Source organism: Anarrhichthys ocellatus, unplaced genomic scaffold (assembly GCF_004355925.1).
Source record: "Anarrhichthys ocellatus isolate YVR2014 unplaced genomic scaffold, GSC_Weel_1.0 scaffold33, whole genome shotgun sequence".
In the NCBI taxonomy this organism is placed as follows: Eukaryota; Metazoa; Chordata; class Actinopteri; order Perciformes; family Anarhichadidae; genus Anarrhichthys; species Anarrhichthys ocellatus.
In genome coordinates this window covers 3,773,974-3,790,302 of record NW_022280063.1, presented here as the reverse complement: position 1 = coordinate 3,790,302, position 16,329 = coordinate 3,773,974, and the positions used below count along the sequence as shown (strand labels likewise).

General features: G+C 43.2%; 1 protein-coding gene across 4 annotated transcripts in view; it reads right to left on the bottom strand.

Moving 5' to 3' along the window:
- Positions 1–282: 282 nt before the first annotated feature.
- foxp2 (forkhead box P2) overlaps positions 283–16,329 on the bottom strand; it is a 95,015-nt gene continuing 78,968 nt past the window's right edge. For 2 of the 4 annotated variants that reach the window (XM_031865821.1, XM_031865819.1), the window contains 8 exons: positions 15,615–15,698; positions 11,688–11,898; positions 10,555–10,658; positions 10,244–10,345; positions 7,703–7,824; positions 7,352–7,421; positions 6,073–6,398; positions 283–1,806 (listed from right to left, as the gene is read on the bottom strand). In XM_031865821.1, the coding sequence (XP_031721681.1) occupies positions 1,662–1,806; positions 6,073–6,398; positions 7,352–7,421; positions 7,703–7,824; positions 10,244–10,345; positions 10,555–10,658; positions 11,688–11,898; positions 15,615–15,698 (1,164 nt within the window). In that variant the 3' untranslated portion in view covers positions 283–1,661. The remainder of the gene's footprint in view (positions 1,807–6,072; positions 6,399–7,351; positions 7,422–7,702; positions 7,825–10,243; positions 10,346–10,554; positions 10,659–11,687; positions 11,899–15,614; positions 15,699–16,329) is intronic. The other 2 variants (XM_031865822.1, XM_031865820.1) reach the window with 1 other exon arrangement.

Genomic DNA, 16,329 nt, shown 5'->3' with positions numbered 1-16,329 from the left:
CACATGGTAACCGAGCCATTTCATATCAGCTTGAAATTATGACTTTTTGGCTTCACTAGATATTTTTTCATGTTTGGTTAGCGATGTTTTCAGTTTCGGTTTTCGACGCAGCTCGGGGGAAACAAAAACCGCCACGGAAATAAGACGTGACATTATTTTGACAGTCCCACTTAGAACATTACATATTCACCAGGTCAGAAATAAAAGAACGTAAAACAAAAAATAAAAACAATGACGTGTGATGTGTTATGCATTAAACAAAGTAAAACAAATTAAAATAGAAAAAGAAAAGAAACTTCACAACAACACAATGTTTCTGCACTTCCATTGAATACACAAATGTTTTGTTTTGGTCAGGATCCACTTTTACAGTTAGCTGCTCTCTACCAGTCAAATCACAAAAAAATGCCTGCAGTTCAAATATCACATCACCTTTTTTTTTTTACCTACAGTACGTCTGGCAGAAAATCTCCAAAGTGGACGTTGAATGAGTTATCAAATTACACATCAAAATCAGCATTTACTTCCCCCCCCCCTCTCCATCTCGTGATCATCTTTGTATAGGGCTAAATGAAACAATCCCAGAGGTTATTCGAAGGTAGTTTGCGGAAACAAAAGCTTCTCTTTGTACTAGTTTAAAGTCACAGAAGACGGACCAAGAGGAGTTTGGTGGCTTCTGTCTATAAGCTATTGGCCATTGCTAGTGTTGGCTTTGGTTTCTAGCTGTTGCCTGTGACTGTTTGCAGGTAGACAAAGCTTTAGAACGAGGAGGTAAGGAGAACAGCAAGAAGAAAATTATGCGGAAATGCATTGGTTTTTGTAAATGGTGCTTTATACAAACTACTATTTCCCCCAACTTGATTTCCAGTTGTTTTTTTTGTTTTTTTTACTTTTAATCACAAACAGATAATAGACTGGAAGCCAACTTTTCTTTCCTTTTTTTTTTCACTATTTTTTCTGGACAGCTGCAACAACAGTCTTGGTACCGCGTTTCCATGACTGGTGTGATTCAGGGAATGGCATTTACAGTTGTTGGTGTCTATAAATCAGATTTTGAAATTAACGATGGTTAAAAAAAAAAAAAAAAAGAAGCTAAAAATAATATACTGGTTTTCATTATAGTAGCAACATACAGGCAGTGACACAAATTTCTGAGACTACTCCTGTGCAAATCATAACAGAGCAACAACTTGAATTGAACCAGCAATTGTCTCTAGACATGAACAACTACTGGGGGGGTTGGATTATTCACAAACATAAAACGTCTTCCTTTTTGGCAGTATATGAGGCCGCTAGCTTTCAACGGAACATGATTTGCTCATTTGTTTCATGTTTCCCCCCCCCATCCATGAGTCCATCATCCTTGTACTGTGTGTGGCTACGCCTTGTCTAATGAAATAGGTCTCAAAGAGTTAATTCTAATCAGACATCTCATGCCTGTCATGTGTGGGGGATCCCAAAGGGCTGCAACAAAGAGTTCCTTCGGACCGGTCTCCATCCGGATGCATGCTCAATAAATAGTCCCAGTGGTGAGAGAGACAAAGAGAGAGTCAGCTGTGGTTGCTTGGACTGTGGAGTGGTTTGGAGTCTTGCAGAGGGTTTGTGTGAGAGAAACAGTGCGGCTGGGTGAAGGGACATGTTGACCAAAAACTGCATCCTAGTCACTCCAGGTCGTCTGATAAGTTCCCTTCCTCCAGCTCCCGGTCGTCGTCCAGCTCTGGACTGTGATTGGCTGTCGTCACCAGTGACATCGGACAGTCATCTTCATCCATGTTAAGTGGCTCCTCCTTCACGTGAATGGGAAGCCTATTGACACAATCACATCGACGAGAAATGTTAGATTTTCATATGTTTTATGGGACATTTTCTGCAGCCAATAGCACTTTTTTGACCTCATTGATGTCATTTTGAATTACCTGCTAAATGTACAGCTGTTAGCAGTTAAGAGAGCAAGAAAATAAAGAAAAGCTAATTGTTACCGTTATAGATTATTTAAAAGAGAGAAAGGGTTTCTGGTCATTAAGCCCCTTTCCTGCACATGGAATACACAATGTGGTGTTCAGCTCACAGATACATATTTTGTTGTATCAGAAAACAGGCAGATAGCAGCCATTACATGCATCATCTAGTGAAAGTAACAACCGTGTTGTTTGCGAGACACTAATTCGACATGATGGCTCACGTCTACTGTAAGTAAGCGCATGAAAATTGCATGAAAAACATGGCCCTGTAAGGCCGATAAGCTGTGATGTTCCAGACATGTTTGGCATTTAAAAGTTTACTGATGACACCAGGTTGAAATACATGAAAAAGGAAAAAAGGGGGAGAAAAAAAAAAACAGGCCACATGATAAATAATGGAGAATTTCTCATCCCTAAGCCCCCTGGAGCAAAGGCAGAGGAGAGGCTTTTTTATCTAGTTAATAGAAAGCGCAGCCACTCGTTAATATGCAGGGGCTGTGCATGTCGCTCCTCAAGAGGAAAAACCGGCAGCTAGGTTCTGCCATTAATCAACTTCAGCCCCGGCAGTTGGCTCGGACACCATGATACATGTTTTTAACTCTAAATGGATGAATATCTTTAGCCACTGTCAATAAGCGCCGGGCAGGAAGCAGCAGCGGCGGCGCTGCGAGCAGGACGCCGCTCCCCTCAGAACAACAGAGGAGTGGGCGGAAAAAAAAGTGTTGGGCGAGTAAAAAAAGAATAATAATGCTGTCACACACAAACAAGGCATAACATGATCTGGGGCCCTAGATGGGGAGAGGGGTTTGTGCCACGATGATAAATCTGACAAAACCTAATTATTTCTGACGCATCGGATGCATCAGAAAATCCCCCTGGACTATGAAAGAGGGGAGTGGAGAGAGAGGGGGACTTATCAAGTGGTGGTGCGTTAGGACGCGTCTCATAGCCTCTCTCCTGGGTTGCCTTCATCAGTGGAAGGGGGGGCGGGGGAGAGGGGTTTTGAATTTTGAAGAGAATTTTAAAAGGTACAGATGACTTTAATATTCAAACCAAACACTGTAAATTAATATTCTGATGTGGCGGGATGAAAAGAAGAGGCTGATCTTAGCAGGATACAAGTGGACCGATGAATATTTCTGTTTCTGCCCCTCATTCATGGAGGCAGCGAGAGGGAAAAGAAAACACACAAACAGAAACACTGTGACCCGAAACTACCAAGCCCACAGAATGAAAAGACTCATTTCTATTAAGCAGGAAATTCAAGTCTGTCGTTGTTTTGTGAAATACAGTAAAATCCAAACATACTCATTTTTGTTCTTTTATGTAAGTCATTGAAAAAAAAATGTATCAACAACAGATTCAATATTTATTCTCCAGCCTTTTTAAATACTACTTATTATAACAGTAAATTGAGTTTGGGACTTTTGGGCATATATCTACAGACTAAAAGATGACACATTGAAATATTTGTTCAATGATAAAATCGTTAAGGATAAAGGTACATTTTAAAACTTTAATTCCCTTTAGTCAGGATTCATACGCAGCATCTTGTAAACCCTTTAGTATTATTGTTTATAATAAAGGCTTTATAATACAGTATAATGTGATTGTACCAACTAGAAGGGCATTTTTAAGTGATTATTCCAGCCACAGTATTTGTTAAAAAATACAAATATTTACTGTATTGTCATTTATTGCATTTATACACCACCCTCAAATGATGGGTGCCCACAGGAGGAGTTAAAGTTGTCAACAAATACTTTAATAAAACACTAATCTGTTTACTACCACATCATAATGTGCTATACACCATGTATTAACGTTTATACACTGCGTACCAAAGATCTCCTCCGTTATTCGAATATGCAGCTCATGAGCTGTTTTGTGTGGCTTTGAAGAAAAATATGCAGGACCATATTCACAGGCCTGAGCTTTCTGACACTTTATTAAAATATGTGGATGAGCCATTTAGTACTTAATGGCTGGCTGCCATTACTGAGTCGCTCAGGAGTAAACGCCGGACTTTGCGGTGTAATAAATACGTCGTGCTCCGCGTTTGTGTGTGCGTGCTTTCGAGATGCCTGCTCTCACATCAATTGGAGATTAGCACCAGCAATCATGCAGAGGTATGTCAGGGATGCAAATAAGGTCGTTAGTCCACGGGCCTAATGGTAGGTTGGGGGACAGGAGAGGTGGTGTGGTGTAGTGGGGGAGGACGAGGGGAGTGGGGGCAGTAAAGGGAGGCGGTGAGGACTGAGGGGGGGGGCAACGAAATATATTCATAACACCTCACTGTGATTCATTAACTAACACCAAACAATTTGATGTGACAGCACAAGACGCGGCCGATGAAATAGAGTGATATTACGTAGATTTGATTTGCTTTTATTTGACTCCAGCCGGAAGTTGGTTTCTAGGAATAAATGCCCCACTCCGGTCATTCTCATTTGGTGTGGAGTTGCTAATGCGCTCACGCTGATTTAACAGTTGCAGAGTCTCTCCTGGTATACAGTACTACTTCTTTTAAGCTTCACCCCTTAGGGTCTACATGAGTGTACTGCACATGCATGCACGAGCGCAAACACACATACACATCCAGCATGGCCTGGGGCGATCTGGTTTGTGGTTAAGCAGATAGCATTAACCTTCAGCCGTTGCGGGGAAGGAGAGGTTTGTCTAATTGTTGGATTGACTTGGTTGGGCTGAGGAGTCACTCTCCTGAGAAAGGCCTTCAAGGTGATGTGCTATTTAGTTTAGTGCTACAAGCCACTCCATTATTTAAACAACATCCTGGAAAAGCCAGTCGTGAAAAACACATTTCTTCCATTTTGAGGTTGTCGTGGCTGTGTAAAGGCAGGCGGTGATGGAGGGAGGGAGGGATGGATGAATGCATCTCATCCTCCACAGCCACTCATGTCAGTGTCAAGGCAGCGTGGCCAGAGAGCAGAGAGAGCAAAGCAAGAAAGAGAAAGCCAATGCCGTCCGGTTACTAAAAGTTAAATGACCTGGGGGAGTGGTAACACTGGGATTCTGTCTCGAGCCTGGGCAGATTTGCTCCACTTAACACCCCATTTCAGAGAGGGGTAAACACGTCCAAATAGATTAACGTATAGATGTCTGGTAGGGCTAACCAAACACTTCTTTTTTCTGTTCTCACAGACACACTCGGAGAGAGGCATGCAGCACGAGTGCACCCTTTAACCATTACAGAAGTGGTTAGCTAATGTCGCCCGACTTTGCAACATGGGCTTTGATGGGCAGTGGATGAGAATCATTAATGTGCGATTTCTGTTTGTCTCATGTGTGCCTGGTGAGTGTGTGTGTGTTTCCCTGCATGCTGCTTCCACCACAGCGAGGGACATGGCCCGCTCAGGTTGTTTCAGACATTTCCTGAAACTCGCATGAGATTCATTTTTTTTTTTAAAAACACTCTCTTTCTCTCTCAGCTCCATTAAAACAGAGATGGGGGGAAAAAGGAGAGATTTTTAAAGTAATTACACTTCAATATTAATAGGAACAGTCTTGCATAAAACATAGCAGCTAAAACCCTATAATGCAGACGGTGGTGTAATTAAAGATGAATGTGTAATAGAGCCTATTTATAGAGTTTGAACCAACTGTTATCCAAAGCGTCAGGCTCACCTCAGGTATTAGCACAATGCCATTAAAATAAAACCAAAGCAGAGACAGAGAGAGAAGTCTGATACGATAAGATACTGGAAACTGAACCTTGCCCCCGGGGTCATGGCATACTGAAGAACATACTGGTACTGTGGGTTAAATATCAAGCAATTAAACTAACAAAGGGCATAAGGACAGCGAGTGTAGGAGTGGAGGTGGGTGGTTGAACATGTGCTTGCATTCTCAAATAGGTACTCGTAAAAAAATGTGTGAAAAGATGTGTGACACAATTATCTCAAGAAGGGATTCTGGGTTAAAGGATAATGATGGTTTACATTCTTGTTTTCACTTGACTACTGTTTTTTTTATGATAATCAAATGAACAGCAATACATTGTTTAAAAAAAATAAAAATAAAAACAGTAGTTATCTTTTGCATTCATGCTTGGATGGAGTATCGGTTGCAGGAGTAATCTGTTGGAACTCACATGTGTACTGGTGGGGAGTATCCGGGGCTGCCGTGTCCGTTGGTGTCCAGGTGGTCGAGTGAGCCGTTGAAACCATCGTGGGCAGAGTGCAACAGGTTGGGGGGGCTGCCGCTCAGCATACCTGGGGGGCTGCCACCCAGCAGTCCATGCGGACTCCCGCCCAACATTCCGTGCGGACTTCCGCCCAACAGTCCGGGTGGACTCAAGCCCGTCAGGATGGACGGATCTCCGCCCAGGAGGCCATGGCAGCTGCCGCCCATCGGGCCGTTGGAGCCGCTGTTCATGAAGCCGGGGGTCCCCAGCAGGGAGGTCTCAGCCAGGGCAGCCTGCAGGAGGGAGGGAAATGGAGAAGGCATATTGAGGATTAGAGTTTGGAGGAAGATGGAGGAAGGATATGTGGGCGTAGCCATGTCAAAAGGGATGAGAGAGTTCAGAAGTGTAAAGGGTCGGGGGCAGGTGAGGCGTGTGGAGGGAGAGAGGGGAAGCATGAAGATCGATACAAGAGGAGGATATGGCAGCTAGAGAGAATGGTAAGATTTAACATAGTAATTATTAAAACATAGTTGTCTCATGCTCAAGTTGTTCTACTCTGTTGCTGGCTATTTTCCCCCCATGTGACACCTTGCTGACAACTACCTCCCCCCCAGCTGCCATTCATATGCCCTTGTGTGGTGTGGCTATTAAAAAAAACTCCCCCAAAACCTTACCTCAAAATAATAAAAAACTCCTGACACTTTCGCCTGCTGCGCATTAAAGTTATATACAGTGATTAAATTTTTAAAGTTTTTGCCATGAGCACCTTCGCCGGTGTACCCTATGAAGCCAAATCATTTATGACAGCTTAGATAAATATTAATGCACATGCCCTTGCATTTGCACATGCCACTATCAATCTAGGGTGGCTGCCACAGCAAAAAGAAGGGGGGAAAAGGACGGAAAGAAAGAAGGGGGGGGGGGGGGGGGGGGGGAGAGTTGCTTCCTTATTCGACCACAGGGTGGCCTTCTGAGTCTGACGGTGTACAGGAAGAAGAGAGGAGGAGAAGGAGAGAGAAAGACAGAGAGAGAGGAAAGGTGTAAGAGAAGAGATACAGAAACCTGAGAATAAGGACAAAAAGAACCTGCTTTCTCTTATGTGTGTGTGTGTGTCCTAATGTGGAGCCCTATTGTTCACGGTAACCATGCTCATTCAAGTCACACATTCCGTCAATCAGTCAGGCAGTAGTCTTGCCTGTCAGTCAAACAAACAGGCAGCTGGTGAGTCAGAGCTTTCGGTTCATACCTGTAAGCTGGCGTTTAGTGCACTTCCATAGCCAAGACTGGAGGGCAGGTTCTTGACAAGTGAAGGGCTTCTGGATACATCCAAACAAAAAAAAGAAATGAGTTCAACCTGTAACTTGCCTTGTTCGTAATAATGTTGCGAAAATATATCTAATATTAGTCGCTAAAGAACAAATTGCACAGCAGAAAGACGAAACAGTCCATGTGATTAAGAAGTAAGAAATAACTGGACAGAAAAAGCAGGCGGAGAGAGGGTGCGTTTCCAAGAAGAGGACTGAATTTGGGCCCTCTGATCCTCTACATGTCGTTGCCCTTCAGATCTAGATCTAAGGAGAGGTGACAGGATTCGTACCCTGTGATCTTCTGCGACCTGCGTTTCTGGTACTCCATCTCATCTACCGTCCACACCGCCCCCTTCACGTTCTCCACGCGCACGAAGCACTTGTGCAGACTGAGGTTGTGGCGAACAGCGTTCTGCAGAGAGACGTGACACGCAGGTCAGAGGGATGAGGTAAAATGAGTCGCATTCATTCATTAAGCATCAAGAAAAGAAAAAAAGAAGGCTTGGAAATTGATTTTTTTGCATTTTGAAGAAATTCTTAACATTCACGCACCATTGATTTAATTAGTAAAAATTGAGTGAGAGCGAATGCTCTTACCAGTCCTGCACACAGTACATATCAATCAGAGTAAGTAGGCTAAAAGGAGGTAATCAGCATAGCGAATGGCTTATGGTGGTGACAGAAGTGGTAATGCCGGCCTTGATAATGGTGATGTCAGTAACCCTTTCTGCTCCAGAAAAGCATTTCTCTTAATGGACACATCGCTTAAAAGATGACAGTATTGCAAGAAAAAAGACAGTCATCAGGAGGCCCTTGTGTCAGTGTGTGTGTGTGTGTGTGTGTGTGTGTGTGTGTGGGGGCCTGAAAGAATAAGGAGGATTAAGGTGAACTGTATCTGACATCTATACATCCAAATATTCTCCATGTGGTGTCACATCGGGTGTTGAATACATGCTTGAATGACACTTTACCTCTCCAATGTATTATGAAAAGCTGTGTTTAAATTAAAGCAGTATAAATCTTTCATACAATAAACCAGTAAGGTGTTTTCATTAATTACAAAATAAGGAAAACCTATTGAAAAAAAGGCCCTCTTAAATGAATATGACCATACGACCATAATTAAAACATGCATCAGACTCTACAAATAATAACCTTGGCTTTAATATCCCTGCCTCTCATATTTATCATCTGCCTTAGCTCAGTGTGTACTGCTCTTTCTCCAAGAAAAAGGGAAAAAAAACTCATAAGCAGATCTCGCATCTGACCTGAAAATCCCAGGATTTGATTGATCTTAATGCCCATGGCTCTGAATATGATAATTTTAATATTAATGAGCAAATGAGCAGTTTTATTATGCATGCTATATAGTTAGAACTAATAAGCTTCTGGGTGAGAGGAAAAGAGAGAAAGAGGAAAGGGGGGGGGGGGGTCGTTCTTTTGAGCTGTTGAGACCAAGCTGAGATATTAAACTACCTTTCATTTCAGTCTTTCTTTTCTTCTTCTCTCTTTTAAAAAAAAAAAAATTTTGGTCCGTTAATGACAAGCCCAAAACGCTGATCATCCCCACTAATGCTTACAAAGGGAATTGTGGAGATGTGGATGTCAATAGATCACCTTTGGTTATTGTGCGAGCCAGGAGACGAGGTATTTCTAATGTCATTGTGGTATCATTGCTATTTTATCACGGGGAACAGAGGAAAGCAAGAAAAAAAACTAAACATTTGAGATGGTGTGCAGCAAACAACAGCCACAAAAAACCTCTGAGAACATATCTTGTCATAACATAACTACGCAGCAAAACATGGCGCGCACTGTACCTAACAAACTGGAAAAGGGCACCGATCTTTTTGCATGCCCTCCTGAATTGGTGATCACAAGCCCATGTGCTCATTTGCATCCCAAATCCAAATTAATTCACTTTGCTAAATCTAGTGCCGCGCCACGTCTTGCATACTGATGAGCGGCTGTGGTCGGGGTTTTCCCTCCAGTCCTCCGTTCAGCCACAAAGGCTAAAGGCGGCTAACGAATGACGCGCAGGGGCCACGGGGACAAAACACTGACGCTCAGCGAGGCTTTCTTTATCAGCAGGCAGACACACTTCTGGTTAAAACATGTGCTGCAGGAAAGACTTGTTTTTTATTATCTCTGTGGAGGAAGACAGGAGAATAAAGTTGTAGGGACACATATACAAATGGGCCCTTTGTGTGGGTAAATAAGGAGTGCTACCTCCATGACAGGCCAATTCTCACTTTCCTCCCTGTCTTTAGTTCCACACCCTTAAACCCACTCTCAGACACAGTTTACGCGTTTGTGTACATGTGAGTTCCCATGAGCCTACACCCTTCACACAGCCGAGAGCTGGTTAACAGGCAAACAGCCATCTTTCTTACTAATTCACCAATGATATGCGGGAGAAGGTGGTTTCAGGACTAGGAGGTGGGGTGTCTCTCTTAACAAAAGGTGCTGATGATGGAGTGGCTGCTGTATAATTAGTGCATCACAGCGCTCTCCTCTCGAACACGCGAGCCTCCGCTATTAATTGCACCCAAATTAGGAAAACGATAGCTAAGGCAGAATAATTCCTTCAACTGTCATCTCCGAGCAGAAAAGGCGGAATGAAGGAACAAATAAATAAGAGGAACAACGGCCTCTATTCAAGAGAGAGGTGAGGAAGAAGGGGAGAGGAGTATTAATCGCTCGGGGCGCTGGGTAAATATGTCCTTTCTTAAGGTTTGGTTTTTGACTTCAGCGGGAGGAAGACGAGTGAAAGGGCATAGCTAGGTGGAGGTGGAGGGCTGCATCGTGGGCTGAGGGTACATTCGGGTTACCTTCCAAGTTGCAGCATTGCGTCTGAAGTAGGCGAACGTGCGCGTGAACCAGCTGTAGATTTCATTAAGCGTTAACTGCATGTCGGCAGAGTCCATGATAGCCTGAAATGAGATGACATCAAATAATGGTTTACTAACGAGACCACGTAACTGACGCGCACACACGCACACACGCGCACACACACACACACACACACACACACACACACACACACACACACACACACACCACCGGATTGAGAAAGCTGCCATGATTCATGCAGCAATTAATTTTAATCTAATCAGGCAAAGTTAATTTATTTCCCACTCACCTGTCTTATGAGGGTTGCATAAGTAAATGGCGGTCTGACATCTGCGTTCTTATAAAACTCGTAGTTTGGGGCAATCTCTGGAAAAATAAATACTGTGTCACCACCTGAAATAATTGGGTAAAATTTTAGTCCTTTAGGTATTGAATTTACCCAAGGTTACATCAAATTAAAAGGGGGGGAGAGAGAATGGTGAGAAAAAGAGGGTGGGGTGGGAGGGGGGTTGGAGGGGGCACATCAAATCAGCATTTCCTATGTCTAACAAAATGCATTTTTAATTAATCTCTCTCGCGAGAGATCTTAAACACTCATACGTTCATAAAATGAGATCCGTGTAGTTAGTTAGGGTGAAGTTGAATAATTTATACGTCCCCACACTAAACACAGAGAGAGTAAATATCAACATCAAAGATGGACCGTTTAAAATGCTAAGCTTAATACACGGAATGTCTTAATGTAATAAATATTGTATTTTTCCACCATTATTTGAACTTAATTAACATTCATGTAATATTTATGCACAGAGGAAGTTCTTGTCTATTTACATATAGAGTGATTAAACACAGGCTTGCTTTTATAAACCCACCAGACGTCTCACATTGCTAAGACCAACAAGCCTATGTGGTTGTGTGTGTGTTTATGTCAGTGTACGTGTGTGTGTGTGTGTGTATGCACGTGCATGTCTATGTGTGCAAAAAAAAAAAAAGCACTGCAACGCAATTATGGGTTGAGTACTATTAATAGTACAGTGTTCAGGGTTGAGGTAATTTGCAATTTCTATGTCATTATATTATAATAGAAATTCCGTTGAAAAAGGAAAAAAATAAGTGTTCAAGTCAACAAATTCTGAATTGAAATTTTAATCAAAATGTGTCAAATGTGCCGAAACAGAATGAGAATTTGAGCTAAATTAACATCTAATAGGCTCAGGGTCTTAATGCTGCAGTCTGTGGCTCAATTCACATTATATTCAAGCAATTTAGGAGTTGAATTTCACAACACAAAACCTTTATATTGTTATTTTCTAAGGATTCACATGCAATCAAGCATATTGTAAAACTTTGCTTGACAGTGAACTTTCTGCCCCGTATGATCGTATTTCTGTGTCATGTTCAGTGCTGAGAAGTTGGTCCTACCTGACGACAGAGGCATGGAGTATTTGTCCGAGTGGCGTCTGCGCAAGGCTCCCATACTGGGGACGTTTGCTCCTCCCAGTATTGATGGCACCTGGGGCATGGCGGCCATGGGTGTGATAGGTGCTGTGGGCGTGGTGGGTGTCTGAGGTAAGTTGGGGGGCGATGCTGAGGGCAAGTTCTTGGACATGGTGACGCTGGACACCAAGTTGAGCTGGGGTTGGAGGAAGATAAAGCGCGGGCGGAGGGTGAGAACGAGACAGATGCAAGCAGCAGGGAGAGAGAGAGAGAGAGAGGGAGACAGAGAGAGGGTGGCATTATTTCGTGGTTTCTCTGACAGAGCAGAGTGTCTGCTCTCCTCCTCTCTAACACAGCTGTGTTTCCACTGACAAGGCTCGTGGAGAGGAGCCAGCCCATCTCCACTAATTACAACCACCAAATTGTATCATAAGAATTCTAATTAGAGCATGCTGTTCAAGATTATCCAACGATCAGCCTCCGTGTTATCCCAGCCCCATCTCTCTTTATCTCTCTATTTATCACTCCCTCCCTCCTTCTCTATCTCCCCCACTACAATCACCCGTACTCCTTCTACACTGGAGCAATGAGCTGGTGAAAAATCTTGCTCGCTGTTGGTGCGAATCGGGCTACAAGGGTTATCCGAGCCAGGTGCAGAACCACCACCCAAAGTCATGACACATTATGTTCTACTTTGGTATGAAAGGGAAACCCTGAAGTTGCTGTTGCGGCGCCGTTGTCGTAGATATTGGCAGGGACTCTGAGCCCACTAGGCCGAAGATCCTGCTCTTACAATTGGAAGCAGTAAATGGATTGTGTAGCAAGAGAGTGTAATAACCGTGCTAGATAAACCCGGTTGATTGCTCATTCATACGAGACTAAATCTGATAAAACAACAGTTATAGTTGATTTATCCCCCCTCATCCAGTGAGACTTCACGAGGAAGTATAACAATTAGTAGAGGTTCATGTTCTTTCTCTAAGGTAGAAAAAAAAGACACTTTTAAGTAAAAAAAAATACTGCATGGACTCACACTCACATTCACTCTGTCTTTGTCTCCTCCACTCCTTCAACATCAGGGACCAGAGAGTGTTAGTCACCTCTGGCACGAATGCCAACCGGGCTCGCTAATCGTCCGGCTTTTCCACCACTTTTTGCGCCTGCTTCCCAAATCTCATGTGAGAGGCTCTAACCGACTGGAAAATTCCTAACTGACCTTTTAGTCTCTGCGCTAATTTGGTTGGAATGGTAATGACATCGTTACATATTCAGACCAAATTGCCTTAATTGTGAGTCTACAAGTGGAATGCATGCGATGCGAGAGTTTGAATTAAAAGCGACTTGAAAGAAGGAAGGGGATGGGGGGGGGGGGGGCGAAGGCGCGGAGAGATGGAGGAGCGAGGCTGAGGAGAAGGTATCGGCGGTCATTTGTGGCATGTGTTGATAAATACGATGAAATGTCAAGTTTGAGAGACTCCAGTGGATGTGTGTGTGTGTTTTCAGATGATAATTATATGCCCACTTAGCTGTAATGAGCTGCTACACAGTGAGCTGGGACCAGGGCTGGCTGCATATATACTGAGTACAGTTGAGAAAGTATATACATCTATTTGTGAAAGTTTTTGATTTATACTGTTTTTATTCCCATTTATCTGATATTTACCGTCTTCGTTTCCTTTGGCCTTATTCTCATTTTATCTTGTTTGGTTTTCTTTCCTTTTGTGAAGCACTTTGTAACACAGTTAAGAGTGCTGTATGAATAAAGTTTATTAATATAAGTATTATTATTACATTTCAGAATCAGAATCAGAATCAGAACTGTTTATTGCCAGAGTATGTTTCACATACAAGGAATTTGTCATGGCGGGTGGTGCATAACATTAGACAATAACATTAAACAATAACACAATAGGTCAGAATGTATATACACAGCCAATAGTCAAAAACATCTAAATAAAACAAGAACTACAGCCATGTACTGGACATTGCTTTTAGAAAACTACTAATTATGGTCAGTCTTTTTGCAAATGGCCATCAACTTCATAGTGGTTGAGGTCATGACAGTGTGTGTGTGTGTGTGTGTGTATGTATATAATATGACTTTGCTCAAAAGAGAATTTGATAAACACTCACATACTGTATGGCAGGAAACACCTCAAAATATGGAAACTAAATTCAAAATTCCCTGTCCTGTATGCCGCCTCTTCACCTACGAGACACAGCAACAAGCGTGACATGTTTGCATGTGTGCTATCCCATTATTATTGGCTAAATAGAATTGTATACGGTCAAACGGATGGAGGAGTGAACACTTTGCCACCTCTCGCACTCATCTGAATACACGCAAGGTTGAGCGAGAGAGAGAGAGAGAGAGAGAGAGGGAGAGAGGGAGAGAGAGAGAGCGAGAGAGAGATAGAGATTATTATTCAGAACTTGCAGCCTTGCTAACTTTGATTCTCAACCATCCATGGCATGGCCAAAAGGTAGCATTTAATGAAGTGCGATTCAGAGAATAAATGGGGTCATATTGGAGACAGTGCGCTGGTGTCTTGTATTCGTCTGGCATTGGTTATTCGTGAGCTTCACTAATGAAAAAATAGGATTTATAACACAGACTACTCATATTTATCAAATGTCTCAGCTGTTTCTATCCTGCACCTGTGATTGTCCCGGGCGTAAATCCATGCTGTCATTTGAGATCCGACAACCATCTCTCTTTTGTTATGTCTGTTCACTTTTGCCACACACACACACACGCATGTTGTTCGCCGCGCCAAATCGTCATCTTAAAAAGCGGGGGAGCCTTAAAACTGAGGACTTAACTGTTCGTTTAAGAATTCTGTCTGAATTGCCCCCACCATCAAATGCAATTAGCTGCTCTTTCATGTGTGCTTTATGTAATGCAATACTTCATTAGCATCATTCATTCATATTCAGGCGTGGATTATAGGCTGCAAATTCTTTATTGGGCGAGAAGGAACCAAGCTGCTGGAGTTTTGAAGATTAAAAAAAAAAAAAGCTACAGAAGGGGAGAGAGAGAGAGAGAGAGAGAGAGAGAGAGAGAGAGAGAGAGAGAGATTGAATAAGAAAAAGGGAGTTTGATTCCTGATGGAATTATGGGATAATTATGCTATCTTGTGATTATCTACATTCTATGATGAGAGGTGATGAGGAAAATTATTCCATTGAAAGTAGGCACTTACTAAGCAGCAGAAACACGCTAACAATGTTTTGCTCTGAAGTATTTAAAAAAAACGTCTAAAACTGGAAAGAAATAATGTTTGCTCAAATGTATCATCTTATGAAATTCAAATACTGGTTTTGGAAATGTATTCATAATCATTCCATCGAAAAGTAAAAGGCGAGAGAAAGAAAATGACATCTTTTTACTTCTTCGAGGACCCCTTTCACAATCTTGGACATTTCTTTTCTGCAGCCAATTTCAGCAGCACTGCTGGTATTTATGTCAACACCGCACCATCGTCTCCACTCAGCTGTAATTTACAGGTGTTTGTTGTTAAAATGACATATCTTCTCCTCTCTCATTCCGTTTTGGAGTGCTGCTGCGGCCAACCGAGCCAAACAGTCATCAGCAGCCAACAGGTTGTTTTGGCTATTATATCCATCACAAAGAAATGACCCTGTATTTTACACGAGGACTCCACTGCCATCTAATACACTTGCAAACTCTATTGTCCTCTCACGGTCGCACAATACCTGATATGAAATAGAACTTTGAATCACAAATCCCATCCACCCCCCCCCCCCCCCCCCCCCCCCCCCCCCCCCCCCCCACCCTTTCATCTTCCGTCGCTCACACAACTGCCGCGTGGTTAAACTGTTCATTTTCTGTGTGGGGGCCCTCATTCACAGCCAAGTCTGTTAACAGTGGCCAGAGCAATATGCACTCACTGGTTTGGGAGATGACTTGGGTTCCGAGGGCCGCATGTGCAAGTGGGCCATCATCGCCTGAAGACGCTCACGTTCTTTAGAAAGCTGTTAAGAGAGAAGAAGAAGAGAGTACATTAGGGTAGATTAGAGGAGAGGAGAGGAATAGAAAGAAGGAGGAGAATAAATAACATGAGACATAACATTGGGGTGGTAGACAGACAGAAAGAAGATGTTTCATAGAAACCAAGCGAGAAAGAGATAGTTCTGCCGGGGATGTAAGGGGAACAAGAGGTTGGGGGGGAGGACAGGGTGCAGACAGGTCAGGCCAAACAAATAGCATTTCATCTTTTTGTCAATAGCAAAATTTAGGTCAGCGAGACTCTGACAGTAACAAGCTAGTTGGGCCATAAATTAGGTGGTGCTGAGTGTCTGCTCAAAGTCCTGTGGACACTGTTAGGGGGATGGAGCGCAGCCAGCCGCTGCTGAGAGGTGAAGGGGTCTTCCAAACAGGGTGCCAGGCGGCTCCGCCTCCCCGGTCCAGTTAGTGGCCCCGGCCATCGCCTATCATCAATCTAATTCACAGGGAGTGACAGGGACTGGACCAAGTGAAAGGCTCAACCCCCCCCCCACACCCTTAACACACACACAAGAACCAAACACACGGAGAAACACACATGCGAGTAGGCGTGCACACACACACACACACACACACACACACACACACACACACACACAC